At 33.9% G+C, this 15,629-nt stretch overlaps 1 protein-coding gene across 3 annotated transcripts in view; it reads right to left on the reverse strand.

Moving 5' to 3' along the window:
- The window catches only part of LOC119070822 (discoidin domain-containing receptor 2), a 210,770-nt gene that overhangs the window by 113,201 nt on the left and 81,940 nt on the right, over positions 1-15,629 (reverse strand). For all 3 annotated transcript variants that reach the window (XM_037175321.1, XM_037175322.1, XM_037175320.1), the window contains one exon: positions 13,305-13,410. In XM_037175321.1, coding sequence (XP_037031216.1) covers positions 13,305-13,410 — 106 coding nt within the window. The remainder of the gene's footprint in view (positions 1-13,304; positions 13,411-15,629) is intronic.

Raw genomic sequence — 15,629 nt, forward strand, 5'->3', positions numbered from 1 at the left:
CACGTGAAAATACTCACATGAACACGTTTCTGAAACATTTCCGTCACAATGTTCAAATAAATTCACTACAACAATCGATTGGTTGCAAAGAATGTGTGTAATCGTAAATTGAAATAAACAAGACCTGATCCACCAACAAGAACATTTCGATCGATTTCTAATAATAATTTTCGATTCGAACAATGATAAACAGTCCCGTCACATCAACTTCTTTTATACATTAAATCGAGTGCTTGCAAGTAATTGCTATGTATAAAGAAATTATGGACGCCCATTTTCGTTGGAGCCACTTGTTGAAAAGTTTCGGGGAAACGGGTCACCAGAGATAACTTATTGTATACGATTGCGAAAGTTTCACTCTCGTTGGTCTTGCTCTGGTGATATGAAATACGAGTTCTGGTGGATTTTCACTTATATCAAGAAAAAGATTTGGAAACATTACCTGCGGCACATAATGTTTTCGAAAATGTTGCCTATACACGATAATGGAACAAAATGGTACCGTCAGCAGATTTACAAAATGTTATAGGCGAGTCCATCAAGCTGCTTAGACATGATTTATGCGAAATTTTGTAGAAGTTTTTTTGCAGCTGAAGATGTTGCTAACAAAAGTTGTACCTGTCAGACAGGACAGTCTTTAGAGAAAAAAAAGCATTGGACAGTGGATCTGCAGGTGCACTCTGAAGAGGTCATAGTTTTCTCTTTTTTGAATGCCTAGCTCATCTAAGACGTTAAATCTAATGGCCATACAGTGGTATATGAGGCCATCTGGCGACATTCTTCGATTGCGGCCCTGGTTAATCGGACTCAAATTCAAGTTTTTCTTGGAGACTCTTCTTTGGAGACAAAAATTATTCCTGCCTGAAATTTTTTCTTTACTCAGGCGAAGAGATCACAGCAGGGCCTACTTTTTAGAAACTTTTAGAGAAAATCGAGAAAATCAAGAAACTTTGAGAAATTCAAGAAATTTCGAGAAAATCAAGAAACTTCGAGAAATTCAAGAAACTTCGAGAAATATTTCTTGAATTTCTCAAGGTTTCTTGATTTTATCGAATTAGAGAAATTTCAAGAAATTCCAGAAAATTCAAGAAATTCGAGAAACTTCGAGAAATTCAAGAAATTTCAAGAAACTAATTTCTCGAGTTTCTTGAAGTTTCTCGAATTCGAGAAATTTTAAGAAATTCGAGAAAATTCGAGAAATTTCGAGAAATTCAAGAAATTAGTTTCCAAAAAGTAGGCCCTGGATCACAGACCGGGTAATGTATGAATGATGAATGGCTAATCTAAGCGAATCTATAGATACAAGTAAACAGTGTGCTTCTTCTTCGCCCTTCCTCACTTTTTTTCTTTTATCGACCAAATATAACATCGATAAAGGATGAACGCATGGTCAATGATCGAAGATAAATAATGACAGTCCTGACATTTCACCTCTTATCAACCAACCAAATTCAAAACTCAAAGCTTCCTACGAAGAGTCAGAACTGTAAAATTCCATCCAACAATTTCAATTGGAAGTTATATACATGTAACCAACTCAGCTTCTTTCGGTCTGATATTGGTCGCTTGTAGCATACAAATTTCCCAAGTTTAATGATGGTCAGATGAAAACTATAAACATACGAAATACCAAACGAGACCACGAGACGCTAGGGAACGAACGGAATGTTGAAACTATTATGCCACACACAACATAAATCAACACGTAACATATTCAAGGTGGTAATGTTATCGTCAGAAAAACACAGTTTTCGTTTTTCGTGTTTTTGTTGTTGTTGTCGTGAATGGGTGAGAATTGAATCGAATGTGTGGGGCTTAAGTTATGCACGTTTTTTCCATAAAATAGAAATTACATTTATTTAATCGCTGACCCGTCTTGGAAAGAAAAAAACATGTTTGCAAACTAACATGAACCCAGAAATCTATTTTATCGGAAACGGTTCGCATAATAAAAAATTAATTCCAGTCAATTTTCGGGGGTTCCGAATAAAAAGGTAGATAATAAAAGATTTAATCGAGAAATAAATTTTATTAAATCATTGAATTTAATATGTTTTTTTGTGAACATATATACTGTACATACAGATAATATACATGGGGAACGGGGGTCGGGAATTAAATGTTAATTACCCCGTTCGAAATTAGTATGTATCTATGGAAATTAAGCGAATATGTTTTCGATATTTTCAAAATGTAATAATTCTCTGGCATTCAAAAATTTGTGTGTCGAATCGGGAATATATGTCGACGGCAAAAAAATGATGAATTTTATTTGCAGTGCACACGTATAGCCAAACACAGTGTTTTATTGATTTTTTTTTTCTCTCCGTAAAATGTAGATATATGTGAGAAGCAATGTCGGATAAATGTTCATACAGACATATGGAAAGCTGGATATGAAAAGCATTTATTATTTATTTATAGTTGAAATTTGAATACATGAAAATTGAGATACGTACACCCAGAGCAGGGACTACCAAATAATAGAATACATGAATGCGCGCATTATATATAGATATCATAGATATCATATAAGTGATGTATTTACTGAAACAAAATGTATAGACTCCTCTCTCTGTTGTACATATAATGTATTGGAATCAGTCAAATTATAGCAAGAAAATATGATGCATGTTATTATATAGATTTCCACTGAACATGACATTTCGTATCGACGAAGGAAGAAAGAAAGTAAAAAAAAAATGTTGAAAGGGATTATATTCACGGAATCGTTTGGATTGAATGCTATAGAATACTTCCGAAAAGTGGAACGGTAAAATAAATTCAATTTATTGTTGGCAATAACTTTGTAATTTTTTAGAGTGGGATACATGTATGTCCTTTCCAGGTATTTGATAATGGAAGTTTGTCTGAATCAATAAATAAATAAATAAGAAAATTGGGAACTTTCCGTAACGCATGGAATTTAATTTTTTATGAGAAACTTTCGAATTTCATAATGAATAATAAATTCGATGTTTATCAGGGCGATTGAGAAATCAAACTCCATTCTGTTAGTTGTAATGACACTCACACAAATCTCGTCAAACCCCAGAGTATACAAAAATTGAGTTTCGTTGAAAAATGAAAAGTAATAGGAAGCAACGTATGAAGTTCGATAAAAACCGGACAGTATAGTAACGTGATCATGGTTGTTTAAATTTTTTGTGATGATTGATTCTAGAAACGGCTAGTCATCTGTTAGTGATAACAACAACGACTGTCTTGTGTCCGTTTATACAGCGAAGCGAATGTTAAAATAATGAAGTACAAGATTTTGTATCAACCACAACAAAGTAACAGATTTTCTTGTTTATTTTCACAAGAAAAAATATTGCATATTTAACGGGTACTGCCATGATTATGTATTCATCAAAGCCGTAAACTCAATGGGTGACCACATTATTGCGATAGTTGAAGAAATTAGTGGCCTGGGCATTGTTGGAAGGTGGTTGTCCCTCAGACATCATAATGTCAATGAAGGGTCGAAAAACCTTTGGTTGAATCAAAGACTATCCATTGGAAATTTTACAGAGTTTGTAAGCGTGTCCAACAGTTGCTGATGCTTGGAGGCGCTTGGTTTTTAGTCTTTTGTTTGAGTGATTTGTCTCTATTTTTTTGCAATTTATTGTTCAGACGAGGAGGATGTGAGTGGTGAGTCAACCTTTCAGAAGGAGCTTGTCATCAATTATCGATGTCGAGGGCGAAAATAAGCATCGGGCTCTGTCTTGCATTCTATTTTATAGCGAATTTATGTAAAATGTATGTCAAAGGTCAAGGTGGATCACACCCTAGAATGTCGTCAAAAATGAAAAAGCCTTGAACATGCTTCAGACAAAAGTTTTACAGACTTTATCAGACTTTGGGAATCATAGCTTTTAAATATTTCAGTAAAATTTAATTAAAAGGAAAACAATGATGATAAAGATGATGATGATGACTATTTACTCTATTCGAGAATTACGACACCCTTCAGCTCAAGTTTTTTCTTGAGTGAACTGGCGTCCGTCGTATGATTGTCTACACAAACACTTAAGAGACACCTATGAATGAGTAGACTGTAAATGAGTGAGATGCTGAATTAAAAAAAAATCGCCCCATAAAGGAGATGAATCATTGTTCTGTATCATTTGTATTTTGTATTTGTATTGTTATACAGTCGATAGAGATGACAAACTTAAGCAACGATCGCTGGTGGCTGGTTAATGTGTTCAGTATAGCGAGAAGCACGATAAACCTAAAATGAAGCGAAACACTTTCAGTAATGTAATAGATTCGATAATTATATTGGTGAACTGCCGTCTGCAAAACTAACTGAAAGGATGAGAGGAATTATTATTAATTGGACAATTTCCTTTTCTTCAGAAATAAGAAAAATTCGCGTACTGAAACACACAACATAATAGTAACAATTATTGGATTTTTAAATGCATGTTTCACGAAAAAAAACGAACGAAATAACAAAAACAAAATTATCACGCTTCTCAGTAAACTAGACCAGACATTATACTTTATACATGATGTACTATCCAGTTTGAAATTTTACAACATTAGAATGCTACTTATAATTTCCTGTTTTGTTATTTTATATTTCGTGTTCTCTACTGGGATACTGAAAACATTTCACGACGTATGCTTTTACGACGTTACCAGTTTGGGTTTTATCCAGGCAAAAGCTGCTATATGTAAATGTAATGTTTTTTTCTGCTATTTATGTTATCTCTTGGAAGACTGAAACTGAGCTTGAGATGAAATTTTGATGAATAAAAGTTTCGAGAGGTTAAATCACTACGACTGGTTGTATGATTATTTAAATTATAAATTGTAAAATATATTTTTGCAGTGAGATACTTAGTTACAGATAAATGTTTGTTTAATGTTTAATATAAACGAATGCAGTTAATGTAATTCTATGTAAAAATTCAATTTAAAGTTTACATTGGTACATGCACTGCACGTATCAATGTTATGCTACAATGAAATTTAAAAAAATAAATAAAATAAAAAATGAGTAAGTGTATTGCAGCAATAGGAGAGCCCCACACCAATGATAACTCCAGCCTAGACTTAAAATTGTCTCATACGTCAGAAAAATTAAAATAGACGCGAAGAATTTTTGTGTTAGTACAATTCAATAAAAATTGAAGCTCAATGAAAGTCGTGTCGCGGTAGGTCACTACCTACCCAACAAAAGTTGGAATTTTTTCTCCCTAAAATAGCTACTGCACCACATACACGAAAACTTTTGAAATGTTTTAAAGGCCAGCATTATGCGGCGTCAACACCTCTACCAATGACCATAATTACAGATAAATGGAGTGAAGACATAATTACTTCGAGGATTTTTTTTGTTGCAAATGACTCAGGAGGGTTTCCTGATTCAATAACTGTATAACCTCCAAAAATCGCCGATGGCTAGTTTTTAATTTGTTCAAAGTTTTGGCAAATTGACTCTTAAAAATACAGGTCGTTCAGGTCAACCCGATCTGATAGTAAGCCTTATATACGTCTTTATACGATTTTATCACTACGACTCCTATTAAACTCGTATAAACATGTAACACGTATAAGACAGTGAGGTTTTTTATTTTTAAAAGCGAAAGACAGTGAGGTTGTATGAGTAGACCAGCTGAAAAACATCTGAGACATATTGCGTTAGAAGTTTTCTACTATTAGCTACAAAAAAAAGTGTAACTTGATAGACCCCGTCACGTACAGTACGAGTCGAATAAATAAATATTGAAATAAGTAAAATACCAAAATTATTCCACTAAATTAAATTTCATATTAATGAAGAATTGCACTGTAAAATGTTCATCAATTATTTCAATAGTATTTCCAATGCTGAATAAATATCATAAATACATTCACCCATTACTAAATAATTAGACGGAATAAGCCCTCAGTTATTAAACTAAAAAAAAAATGAAAATTTTATGTATTAAATGGCGTACTTAGTGGTTCATATCAAACGGTTGCCGTCCTTCTGTTGAATGGCAAAACTTTTTCATTTAACATTTGCCTGCATTTACTTTAAATATGCATTTAATGCGATTAAAAATCACAACACTATGTTCTACCACCCACGAGCGGAACATCGATCAACTGCAAGTGAATGAAAACGTTAACTTTGCGTCCATCTCTGCGTTGAATGAAAAAGTTAACCTCGCTTAAATGTCCATTCACTCAATTTTAACGTTTTATTTCTTGCTATTATTATGTCACTTGCATCATATTCATATTCACATTTCACTTGATTGCTTGAGCTCGAATGCTCCTTTGACTGTAATTCAGTAATTAAATTTCTAAAATTGAATTAATTTCGGGTGACGCAGTACATCTGGTTTTACTGAGTCAGACAAGCTCATTGACGAGAGTGATGTGTGTGTGTAACACACCTCAAATTGAAAAGCGATTTAGATCGTTAGTTATGTTTTACTATTCTCCGGAGCTTTCGTAATGAGACAATAGCAAAGTAAACCCATCAATTTACCATTTCCCAACATACACCATCATGCTCAAGAGCCGTATGGCAACACTTTTTTTTTAACTCGATCCCATATTCGTATCATTTATTAATTTTGTTTTGCATATAATGTGTACAATACAGAACGGTGTAACACATAAACCTCTGAGTTATGTCAGGGAAAATTTATATTTGTGACATGTAGACATATATGACAACATGACTAAAAAGTCAAAATGGTAACTAATTAGTGTAATGGAATTTGATATAAAATATTTCATCTGCTACATTTGCAGTATAATGTTACTTTTCATTCCAAAAAATGGTTCAATAAAATGAGTGAAAAATGAAAAATGAAAAATAGGAAAAATTTTCAGAATACAGGAAATGACATCAAAGTGCGCGCACACGAACACACTTTGTGTGTCAAAAGTGCACAATCGGGATCACTGGATGTCGTTTTCTGAGTATCATAATAAGCAATTTAACATCATTCCGTGATTTTGTGTGTGGTTAAAGAATGCACTTCAACATTTTTCCTTTCTTCGCTATTTTTTGTTTCTTTTTTTTCGGTTTGTTTGTCGAACGAAACAGAAATGGGCGTTTAAGTGGAAATAAATTTCAGTGGAAACAATTTTCATTTTGATGATACACAAAATGAGGTTAACAACCATTTTATCTTGTAATACCCAGAATGTAATGTTAACACATTATACCCCTGCAAAATCAGATAGAAGAGAGAACCAAAGAAAAAAAAAACGAAATAATTTGTCGTAAATGGTGACATGTGTTCACATCTAAAGGCATTATACACGGGATCATACCATATCCTACTGGTATATACACACATATCGAACATGAGCAATAATTTTAAGCTAATTAAGACTTAATAAATCCATGCCACATGCGCATTCAAAACGGAAAAAAAATTCCATCCTCTGTAATTCAGAAATATATATTGTGGAATGCACTCAAAAATAGACATACAATTTGCATTACAAGTTTATAAAATGATATGCATCGTGGCATGGTACAACAAACAAGCAGTTGCCATCGTCAGATATTTCTGAAAGAATATAAAGTGCTTGTCAAATGGTTGATTATTTTTGAATCTGTATTGCCAGTTCTTTTTCCCTGCGATTTATAAACGCTCTTTTTTGTGTTATACACACTCACACTCTTTCTTGGCACTTTCGCTTTTAACGTGTTTTTGCGAAAATTGTTTTTCAGTGGAATATCCGTTGATAATTACGTACAGATATAATTAATCGAGAAATTTCTGCTTTATGTCACTTATAAATGTCTTCCAAGTTTATTCGAGTAATTAATATTTCACAGCAGTAAAAAGGGGACACTTAGCGCACGAAATCTCATCGGGACATATTCATTTGATGCTTGGAAGATAGACACATCTCGTTTTAAAAATATATTTAATTTATTAGACAATTTTCAACGCCATTATAACTTTATTCAATTTGTTTACGGAAGGATAAATAAATTTAAAGTTTTCTTTTATTATAAACGATGGGAAGAATGGGAGTGAGAGGAGCAGAAGAAGAAAAAAAAACTACAAAACTGTGAAATTGTTACCGAAGTATATTCAGAAAACATTTTTTTTGATAAAAAGTTAAGAGAAGTGGAATTGCTTTCAACAAGAACAATGAATTAGATTCTGTCTGTTGGTTATATGGGGCTAGATACTTGCAAAGAAGATCTTAAATACTATGACCAAGAAAAAAAGTTTGAAAAGGAAAACAATCTTTTATTGGTGTATTGTTCCCGAACGAAAAAAAAACGGTCAAGTGAGGGTAGACGTACCTTCAGTATTCATATGATACTTCACGTACCCTCCACTTATATAAAAGTTGGTAGAAATGAGGATATAATTTACAGGTATACCCTCACCCTGATGTACCTTCCGTTTGACATATTTTGGTATTTATTTCTCGCTCGGATTCTCAAAGAAATGTAAGGATTCTATTGCATATTCAACAATTGTTCGTCTTCAACGTGGTTTCCTCTTGCATTCGATTAATTAGGATACTCATAGGGAGTCTTACAATTTTGAAACTATTCTGACAAAAAAAGGCAAAAAAGAGTTTAAAATCTAGCCTGTTGCAGGTAACTTTCTCTCCAGGTAACCTACAATAGCTGTCACAGCTGTGGGTCTCAATACAAACGATGCAACTGCATCAGATAAGATACATTACCCGGAGACAAAGTTACATGCAACACAGATTTTCAACACTTTTTCGTCAGTGTATTCACTCATCCTTCCATACTTAAACTAAACATAAAATCGGACGTCTTTTATGAACGATGACAAATAAAAATTGGAGATACAGTTATTGAAAGAGTCGACAGCTATGTATACCTTGGTCACAAACTGAAATTAGGTCTAGACAACCAAACTGCAGAAATCAAGCGTAGAATTGGTCTTGGATGGGCAGCTTTCGGGAAACTCAGCCTGATTTTCAAAAGCACAATGAATAATAGTCTAAAACGGAAAGTTTTCGATAGGTGTGTACTTCCAGTGTTGACATATGGAGCAGAAACGTTAACATTAACCAAAGCATCTGAAAATAAGTTGAGAGTGGCACAAAGAGCCATGGAACGAAGTATGCTTGGAATTACACTCAGAGACAAAATGACAAACCAATGGATTCGCCAACAAACAAAAGTCGTTGATGTCATGGAAAGAATTGCGTCTCTAAAGTGGAGTTGGGCAGGACATATTGCAATTAGGACAGATGACCGTTGGACCAAAGCCATCATGGACTGGAGACCCCCCACAACAAGACCTGTCGGAAGACCACCAGAGAGATGGACAAACGGAATAAAGAAATACATCAAAGGTACATATGGACACACGAACTGGCAACAAGTGGCAATGGATCGTACAACATGGAAAAATTTAGGGGAGGCCTACATCCAGCAGTGGATACAAACAGGCTAAAGAAGAAGAAGAAGAAGACTGTATAATCACAAATTTCTTTTCTGAGAAAACTACAATGAAATATTTTGTGTCACGATCAGCTGTCTAAAAAGAAGCTTAAATTAACACTGGATATTAATAACGTACAAACCGTAAGCGTTTTACGGTAAAAAATAATAGTGGAATCTAGTCCTTCATTATTTGTGCTTTGTAATATAACACTAGCTTAACTTTGTCGTTGGAGTCGCTAACAGATGACGCTGCGTGAACGAGAACACTACATGGATTAGTGATTTTATATTCTCTTCCATTTAGTACTACCATTTTAAGGGTATACCATACGTATATCATAGCGAACTTTGAAGTAATCGGCAAACGAAATTTTGTGCAATCTCCTCAACCTGTCTAGTTCGAGAAATGTGCGGAGAGAAATACATTTCACTTATCAATCGAAAGTACCTTAGAAATAAAAGTTTAATTCCAAATGAGTCCTTTCGATCAAATGATTATTGTTGCGCGCTCATTATATCCGAAGCTTTTCAATTTGGTTCCTCTCTCTCTCTCTCTCTCTCCCCCTATCCCTTTATCTCATTTATTTATAGTTTATTATCACAAAGACTTAACCTATTTCATTGAATTATTTATACACTGATTGGAGTCTGGTCAAAACATCTATATATCCTCGATAATAGGGGTACGAGTGAGAGTAGTAGATACACAAAATACAAATCTGTTATGGTAGGACAAAATTGCAAATCGAATTAGTCAAAAATACAATGGAAGGCAAAGAGATACATTCTTTTACTTCCATTGTGTTGTTTGTATGACGAGATCTGGTGAATGGTTACGTCTGTGTGTATATAATACAGAATGGAACGATAGCCATTTAGGAGGGTTTTCTGTGTCTATCCAAATGGTAAAAAGCGTATAAAAGAATATAGTAGATACACACTACACATTCTGAAGCAGCAATCTCATTACCATTTTGATACCTAAACTAACACAGTTTTCGTAAGAGATTTTCTGGAAAGATGTTTTTTCTTCTGAATTAGCTGTAAAAACAAGCTTTTGTTTACATTATTTTAATATTAAATGGTGGTACTCTAAGCACGCACGCTTATTCTAGTGTATATATAATAATACGCTGGGTATGTATATGGTGTTATGTCAACTGTTAACATATTGTTCATTCAACGTTGTTCAGTTGTTCTTCTTTTGAATAGAGTGGCATCATATACACAACATAATGTCCGTATGGAATTGTCTTGTCTAAATTTATGCTCACAATAATCACATTAAGGTGTAGCAGTAAAAATTTAGCACCTGTAATTTATATTTAACTTGAATAATATTTATTAACGTACAGATACTCTCACAAGTGCACTGAAAAGGCCAACGATAATTACAACATAAACATTGAATGGAATTTGTTCTCCGAACTGAATATTGTAGACACATTTCAGGTTATTTAAGCTCAGAAAACGGAAATGGACATCAGACGTTGAATGAAACATCGGTAGAAGTCAAAGGTCAATAAAACATCTGTATGAATGTATGTATGGGCGAAAGTAGCACCCACCAGACTCAGACTATCACATCACAGTAGTCATATACTCGCATATTATGATGGACATGATTAGGCACACGAACTTCATTGCGAACTTTGCTAGCGACTGTTCGTTCACACTTGCACATGTACGTATGTCACAAAACGTGGTGTCAAATATAAAATGATTATATGCTTCGCAGGTTCTAATTATTATACTAGCAACTAGCACTAGGTGAAAGTTGGCGCCGATGACATCAATTTAAATAAGTTAAACATTGTAAAAGGAGACAATTATTCTTTCCGACTAAAAATGTATTTCGTTTGAGTTGGAAATTGATAGATTTTCTTGATAACAGTTTTTTTAGATTTGTACGAAGTACGGGGGTCTTACGTTTGCTGCCACGGTTGTAGCACGTTGAGTTCGACTCCTGGAGTAACGGGAAACCTGTTGTGGTTGTCCAGATATGTTAAATCAGTGGAAAAAAGGATTTAAAGTGAAATATTTCGGTAAAAATGATACTTTAAGAGTTATCAAATTTGACTTCCTTCGTGGATGTCAACATTGCTGTGAGCAATTTTGATGAAAGGTTTAAAGTTGCAGTGTTACAGTCTCAAGATTTATATCACTTTTCTGAGCAACAAACTATTTAGTACACTATTCGTACGGGTCCCTTCGTAGGGTTTGTTTTCACTACACAAAAATTTAATGTTAAATCAACGTTGAATTATGCATGGTCGAAAATATAGAGAACAATGAATGCATTTTACGAACTTCCATTACCAGAACTTTAAATCAACAAATTGCAATGGCAATTTAATTTATTTAATTTCGTTTGAAGACCAAAAGCTCATTGCAAACATTTAAAATCAACGTCCGGCTCAAATAAAATGGATGTTTATTCAGTAACAATTTACAACAACAACCAAAAAAAAACTTTTGAGTTGTTGTCATAGCCACACTGGGACTGTAACGCCTTTCAGCGATAATAAAATGCAAAGAAATTTTCAGCGATTCCGAGTCTGAACAAAGTTGTAGAATAAGGCCAGAATTAGATATTAAGAACGGAATTCATTATCAGTTCCGAAGGCGTATAGAAAGTAGACCCGTGTATGGAGCATTTTAATTGGCAGAACATTTTTTTGTCACAACAATGTCGTTTTCCAACTTTGTTTTCGTATTATTTATTTAATAAAGTTCATAAAGGCACAGTCCGGTCATCAAGGCGATTCCCGACGCCCATTTCTACCGAAACAACCACAATACAAAGAAATACAAAAGAAAATTGAACAGAGTCTGAAGTAGCTAAGACTTTTACAACAACTTCAAAAGGCTCGGAATGAAAGTCTGAGAAGTTTGTAATATGTAGTCTAATGGTCTCAAATGTGTTGTGTTTGGCTAATAAATTTTAATATTGTGCATACAGCAAGCGTTTATCACGGTAAATCATAATTAAATCTAGTACTTCTGTTGTTCGTTCTAGTTTTTGTGCGATACGTTTTCTAGCTCAATTGATTCAACATATGTTTGCTGTATAATGATAACACTACTTTGCTGCTAGATTAGGTAATAGGGATGGATCAAGCGATTTCCGGCACCCACTTCGAATTTTTGTGACCAGAAGGTACACAAGAAAATAGAACGTACTATGTTTGATTTATTTACCCCGTTCTCAACCGACTTTGATATACCCATTCTGGCCCTGTGTTCATGCAGTCGAAACGTGCAATTTAATTATTTTAAGCCGGGAGTAATTTCAAACCATATTCGACCTAAAAAACGTTTTCCGAAAAGAAATTAAAACGGAAAAACATATCATCACTAATTAAAAAAAATGAAAATTGTAAAATTAACCGAATGAATAGATGAAAAGAAAATTGAAACACAAAAGGCTTTCATAAAGTTTATTTAGCAAAAGTTTTCTTTTGCACAACGAAAGAAAAAAAAACTTCTCGCTTTCCCATTAATTTAGTCGTTCTGACCTGAACGTTTTGTATTCGGCTTAACATTTTACTAAAAATAATTTAAAAAAAAAGTTGGATGAACTAAATAACGCCAGAATGGGAGAAAGATTATTCAAGTTGTTTCTAAGATTGAACCAAGACCTATTGGTCTTCTACCACATCATTGTTGTCTTCCTTCACAATCCTTTGAAAGATGTCGAAGTTTTAATATAATTTCCAAATGTGGATTGTTCTGATGGGATATTCGACAAACCTTCAGGAAATGTTCTTACTAAATTGAACAAACATTTCCCACATACGTGTAGTTTAGCATAAATTGTTTCTAGATATTGTGTTCACTTAAATATTGTTCCATATTAACAATTATTTTAGATATATATATGTAGACATACCTTGCATGCTGTGGTCCTACATTTCCAATGTCGTGTGCACTGCTTGCAGTTATTTGAAAGTCAGCAATAGCACCAGACTCCATGCCCAATGGGCTTTTGCAATTTCCTGCAAAATTAAAATCAAACATGAAAATGCAATAATAAACATTTATGATAACAAATTTTCGGTTCATGTAGCTCTACGTAGTGCATAGGATTTAAGCAAGACGTTGTTATTGAGTTTCTGCTATAAAATGGTTTATTTATTCAATTTATATTACCTATGCCGAACATACTGTATGTGAAATGTACGGGACGGACTAAATCAAAGGTTTTAATTTTCAATTTAGAAATTTTAAATGAAAAAAGTTTTCAGTTTTTATTTTCAGTAATTAAATTTCTATAAATGGAAATCAAATGAAAAAACATAGAGAGAGAAAGCCCAGAAACGATCCGAATCGTTGAAAATTACTTTTGCACGTAGCAGAAAGTGAGAAGCTGCCGGAAGCTGTTATGTCCAATTAATACGAGGCACACATAAATGGGACTATTTAACTTTAGTAGCAGCACATTTAACTAGACCATGTGTTCGTTAACTGGCCAACAGAAAACGTACATAGCATTTGTTGCATTTATTTAGTTTCCTCTGTGATTTTTTTTTTAGTTCATCTCTGTTGTGTTACGCTTTTTCATTTGCAGCATTATTTTTGTAGTATACATGTCTCGCTGTCGGATAATAAAATCGAGATATAAAGTTACTTTTAGCAAAATGCCATAAATTAGAGGACATGGCTGACACAGAAGTTCGCTTAGAATTACCATACCTAAGTACAAAAAAATCTAGGTCGGAAGCGAGTCTTGCACTACAGAAAAAAAAGAATTTGAAAAGAGAACTGTGATGGCATTTTGTGTGAATGAGTTAAAGCAAAAACTGAATGAGGTAATTTTCTTTGCGTAAATTCTGTCTGATCTTTGTGTAAGAACAGAGATTTTTCACACAACCAACCTTCCACTGTAATTTTCTTTCGTACATCCGGAGAGGATGTGAAATTATATTTATATGGACAGAAGTTTTAGTGTGTTGAGTGTGTGTATATATAGGGTGGGTCGAATTTTCACCCTATTTTTAACACCTGCACCATGTTGTAGTGTACTTTCGTAGACTATCCATAAAATTACCCATTCAGGCATAACGCATACGACATATTATGTCATGATTGGTAGATTTGGCAGGCATGGTCTGGAGAGAAAGCAGAGCTACCCATCCAAACTAAAGATCTCGGTCTCCAACATATTATTGCCATTTCAAAGATACATTGTTTAGTGCAGGTACTTCGGTACTTGTTTAATATTTGGCCTACGAAACCATCCTTGTCCTAGTATGTATTTTTCGTCTGACATAACTAATGGCCCCATTCGTCGATGCAATTATTTTTGTGACTATTTAAACAATTTTGTATCCAAAGGAATGCCTAATCCTGGCGTGTCTACTTTTTTGTTTTAGACACTAGACATTTCACACGTTTTTGACCATTTTTTCGGCTATTATTTGGAGTTTTAGCAAGTTTGAAGTCAGATCCTTAAAATAAATGACGTCTTCAATGAAGACTCTTCATGGTTCACTGTCTTACCTATCCCAGAACTATAGAACTACAGGAAAAACTCCAACAAAAAGGTTCTTCCATGAAAAATCGGTAATGCGCCACAACAAAAGAAATTTTTCAAGAAGATATTGTAGTTTCGGAGATATTCGGAGATATCCAGGCGACAAAAATATTTAGAATTTTACAATCAGATCTATTACTTCATTTGATCGACGCATTTTCAATAGATTGATTCCAAATCTTTTCCTTCATTTTTTAACAATATTGCTGTATAAGACCTCATTAGTCAGAGCGTGTCGTTTATTCCTGCAGTAAGAGATGAGAGATGATAAGAGATGATAGTGGTCCTGGCTTAGTTTTTCAACACAAGGACCTGGCCTACTTACCCTATATAACCCGTAAGGTTAAAAATCCACTCACCCTAGTGTTATAAGCACGCACGCAATATTCTGTTTTCGAAAATCAAATAAAGGATACCCATAAAATGCAATGAAGTTGACAAGTAACTAACGCTCTTCAACCGTTTCTTGTTCTTTGTACGATCCGGTGAAATTCTCACGACATATTACCCATTTCATAAACCTTTCATTTCGTCTATGTAATATATTGTAGTATCAACCCCATTCTTATGAAATGAAATTATTTGCTAATTTCATAGTATAAGAAGCATTATAAACTCCTACACCACCTCTCGCACCATTCTCGGAATACTTGTATTGTTATAATTGGCAATATTACAGGA

Source organism: Bradysia coprophila, assembly GCF_014529535.1.
Source record: "Bradysia coprophila strain Holo2 chromosome IV unlocalized genomic scaffold, BU_Bcop_v1 contig_106, whole genome shotgun sequence".
Classification (NCBI taxonomy): domain Eukaryota; kingdom Metazoa; phylum Arthropoda; class Insecta; order Diptera; family Sciaridae; genus Bradysia; species Bradysia coprophila.